At 31.2% G+C, this 4,429-nt stretch overlaps 1 protein-coding gene across 1 annotated transcript; it reads right to left on the bottom strand.

Moving 5' to 3' along the window:
• Positions 1–1,883: 1,883 nt before the first annotated feature.
• Positions 1,884–2,165, bottom strand: K441DRAFT_564953 (uncharacterized protein; the record flags this gene model as incomplete). The annotated part of the gene is made up of 1 exon (XM_067643676.1): positions 1,884–2,165. A coding segment is annotated over one exon (282 nt), but the record flags the coding sequence as incomplete, so codon positions are not given.
• Positions 2,166–4,429: the final 2,264 nt, after the last annotated feature.

The following is a 4,429-nucleotide window of genomic DNA, read 5'->3' as shown; positions in this document are numbered from 1 at the left end:
CTAATGTTCTTACTGTATATTAATCTTCTCTTTCTTAAGCTAAGCAATCTTAGCCTTAAGCTTTTCTTTTAGAGGCCCTTATTTTACTTAAGCTTAATATATCTTATTAAGATTAGGATCGCTACTTAAATAACGCTTATAATCTTTAACCTTTACCTATTATGCCTTTAAGGCCTTATTAACCTTTCCGAGCTCCACTTATAAGGCGATAACTTTGTTAGCCATACTATAGACATTAAAAAGCGCCTTATTATATTAATAAAGGAGAGATTTATAGGCGTTAGAGGATTCTAAAAGCTTTTATTACTTATCTCTAAGCATTTAATTATAAGTGGCGTACCTATTATTTAAGAAAGCATAGGAACCTTGGTACTAATGCAATTCCCTATAGGATACCTTAATAGTGCCGCATATATTATATAGTTTTTTGTTAATAGCCGAAAATTTTAAATTGGGAGGAAGATGTAAAGGATAAGTTTTATTTATCTCCCTTATTGCGATAGCATTATACACCTAGTAAAGTTAGACAGGAATAACCTAAAAGGGATTATTTTATGCTTACGCTAATATACTAAGGAGCCAGGTTTTAAGGATCTATAGGTATTAATTAGTATAATTAGTGTTTATATATTTAAGCAACTATCGCCACTTATATAGATAATATGAGAAAATAGTGGCATTTAAAAACGCTCCTATTTATAGCTCTTAGGTTATTAGTAGGTTGGAAAACTAAGGGGCTTAGTATACTTTAGAGTTGGAAGTTATTTTAGTATTTAGAATTGCGTAATTTAAATATATTTAATAGGGAATAAACGGATAATATTAGCCGCCCTAAAAGCTTACTTCTAAGTTACGCACTATTAACTAACCTTAGGAATACAGATCTTACCAAAATAGCTCCCTAGTAATAAGTTTTATAGTAACTTAAGCTATTAATTATTTATAAGTAGAGAAATCCTTAAAGTAGCGTTGGTACCCTATAATATCTCTAGCTGCTTAATAAGATACACGGAATTTAATCTACGGAACTATAGCGTGGAGTATTTAGTAACTAGGGCGAATCTAATTTTACTAATAACTGTAAGTGTCTATCGCAATTCTATATATCACTAGGTAGAAAGAAACGACTTAAGGTTTCTATAGAAATATATAAAAGAAAATCTTAATTCTAGTAAGCAATTTATACTAATACTTTACACTCTTAATAGCCCTAAGGAGTATTAGTAGAATCGCTAAGTATTTTTATTCTCCTTAACTACCTTTAGAATATCTAGACCTCTTCTCCTAACCGCATTATTAGGCTTTGTGTAGGTTATAATAATATACCTCCAAAATTTCCTTCCCCTATAGCCTTCCATACCTAAAACAGTATTAATAAACTACTTCTTAAGGCTAAAAAGCTAAATAAGTAGAAAGGGAAGGTAGGCAATAGTAAAGAATAAACGTAGCATTGGCTTAATATTATACAATAGGTCTTCTACTTCGACATTTTTAAAGCCTATATTCTCTAACATTTATAGTAAAACTCCTTGCTCGAATTCCTTATTTGCTAGTATAGATATAAAGGTGTTAATCTTATCCTAGGTGTCTATAAGGTATTTAAATAGTTATATATAAGAATTAGCTTCGATACCTCCGTTATTAGTGCTTTAACTACTATCCGCTATTTTATCTATAGCTGTAGATTCCTTATCGCTAAATTTAATATAATTATATTTATGCAACGCAACGGACCCTCCTAGTTTAAGTACTCAGTAAAACTGTTGTAAGGCTTACTTAGGATCTATTGCGTATATAAGAGTCTCTATAGTATAAACTACATTAATTAAATCGTCCTAGAGCCCGTCTAGATAGTAATAGTCCATCTTTTAGGCAGATACTTACTATTTAAGGTTTTCTACCTTAATGTTTCTGTTCGCCCTAGTAAGGTAATAATCGATAACATTAATCCCAAAAACACGTAATCCTTTCTTTGCTATATATATTGCAACGTATCCTACTCCATATCCCATATCTAGCACTATAGCCCCAGCGCTAAGATTTAGAGAGCTAAATAGATAATCTTCTATAGCCCTAAGGGCCCTAGTAATTGGAAACGGCCATTTAGTTTCTGCTAGATAATAGCTATAGTAATATATTCCGCCGAGTATAAGTCTATAGCCTATTTAAGATTTAAGAGAATTGAAATAGCCTTATAGAGAGGGGTTATCTTTAGTAAGAGGTGTAATGTTACTAATATCCGCCATAATAATAGAATTAAGGTGGAAAGATAGCTTTCTAATATATAAGCTAGTGGTCCTTTTTTTTTATTAGCCCTTAAAAACTTGATTAGGGGTTAGGAGGAGCTAAAGAGGACCCCTTTACTAATTTTAGAAAATCCGTTTATAGGCATTTTTAGGTAAAATAGAGTTCTAAAAACCGCGTAATTAATAAGAAATTTTAGTTACCTAAAAGACGTCTAGGTAAGACACCATTAATAACAAATATCTTAAACCTTATCCGTAAGGTCAGTAATAAATAAAAGCATTAAAAGGAAAGATATAGTATCTTAAATAAAGTAAGGCTATACTAGGACTTTTAAAACAAGTTAAGCTATAGGATAGGCGTAGCTCTCTATAGAGGAAGCATTGCTTATATAGGACTACTGCGGAAGCTTTTAAAGGGTTACTCTACCAATTTAAGTTAAAAACGGTGGCGAAAGGTATAAATAAATAGGCGGCGAGCTTAATAGGGGCTAGTATAGCAGTTAGCGGAGACGCTTATAGTATAGAAAGATCTGTCTCTTATAGGATTATTACATAGACTTCTCTAAAGCCACTACCTTTAGACACTATGTATAATAAGAACCCCCTCCATACTATATTAATCGTATAGATTAGCGCACGGCAAGAGAAGAGGAGCAAGTAGGCTAGCTAATTTAGAGCGTAAATAGGAAAATATTTCTAGCTAAATATAATATCTATAAATACGTTTCTCTCTATAGAGAAGAAATAATACTATTACTTCGGTGTATCTAGCATCTTAAAAGCTACTTCTCCCCCCACACTATTTGCAATCTTTAGCTTAACTATTAAGTATAAAGAATCTAATACTAATTTAGGATCCTTGTAAGGGCCAAAACCGATTTATATTTTAGAGTCTCCGCTAGTATATTTAACCAGCGTCGCGTTATAGAGAAAACCTCTAGGTTAAGGGTCTCTTTCGATTTGCTATGTTATAATATTTATTATATATTAACTATAGACGAATCTGGTATTTGCTATAACCTAGCGAAATTTAGTAAATAGCCTAGTTATTAATAGGATTAATTTTACCTAGAATATTATAAATAAGAGGATTATCTTATATCTTTTTAACTTCTACTAGTAGATAGATTTCTCTTTATATAACCTTCTTATAGCGACCTAGTGCCGTGTTATTAAAAGTATAATTCTAGAATAATTAAATTAATAATCTACCTAACGTAACTATTAGGGCACCTTTTTAGTATAAGACAATTCCTAGACAAATAATTACTAAAGAGTAATTTGTAAAGCTTATTTAGCACTAGATATAAATAAGCAATTAAGCTTCTTAGTTACTAGTAACGACCTATTATTATAATAGAAAAAGTAGAGTATTTAAGTATTAATATATAATTACTGGGTAGGAGTTTCCGAGCTGCTTACCTAAGTAAGATTTTAGCAGCAAATTTTAGGGTAACTTGCTTAGGTAGCTAACTCGTCTAGGTAGCTATTACGTTATTTTATAAATTGCACCTATATAGCATGCCTTAGCTTACAGGCATAAAAGAATATAGTATTAATTGGCCAGCTATAAGATCTCGTCAATTAGTTGGTTTAGCTATATTTAGCTTAAATACACTTCGGCATCCCTAAACCTTTTATAGCGGCTATAAATATCTAAAAGTCCTAATTTTCTGTATTATGGGTTTAGAATATATATAGGCATACTATAATAATAGAGAAAAAGAATTATGAAAGCGCTTAGAGTAGAAAAGCGTATATAGACCTAGAAAGAATTCCATAACCTTTATAACGCAGATCCGTATATTATAAAGAATAAAAGGTATAGAATGTAGGACAGCTTGCGTATTAAGTTTATAAAGATTAAAAAGGGGGAGTTAAGGAAGAAGAACAAGTTAAGTATAGTAAAAAGTACCGCTACCTAAAGCAGTATAGAATTAAAAAGAGCTCCTTTAATATTTAGTTAAAGAAATTATATAAGCTTTCCTCTAACTTAACCGTCTAAGTTATATCTGATTACTAGTAATACTCTAGTAGTATTAATCTAAGCTTCTTACTATTTCTAGACTTCCTTTATACCAAAAAATATCCTTCTATTAATAACGTCTAGGGGGATTTTCTAGGTCCTAACCTTTAATCTCTAGGCATATCTTACTCGCTTAACATAGAGGGCTACATAGGTT

The sequence above is a fragment of the Cenococcum geophilum genome (assembly GCF_001692895.1).
Source record: "Cenococcum geophilum 1.58 unplaced genomic scaffold K441scaffold_26, whole genome shotgun sequence".
In the NCBI taxonomy this organism is placed as follows: Eukaryota; Fungi; Ascomycota; class Dothideomycetes; order Gloniales; family Gloniaceae; genus Cenococcum; species Cenococcum geophilum.
This window is presented reverse-complemented; position numbering and strand designations above follow the sequence as displayed.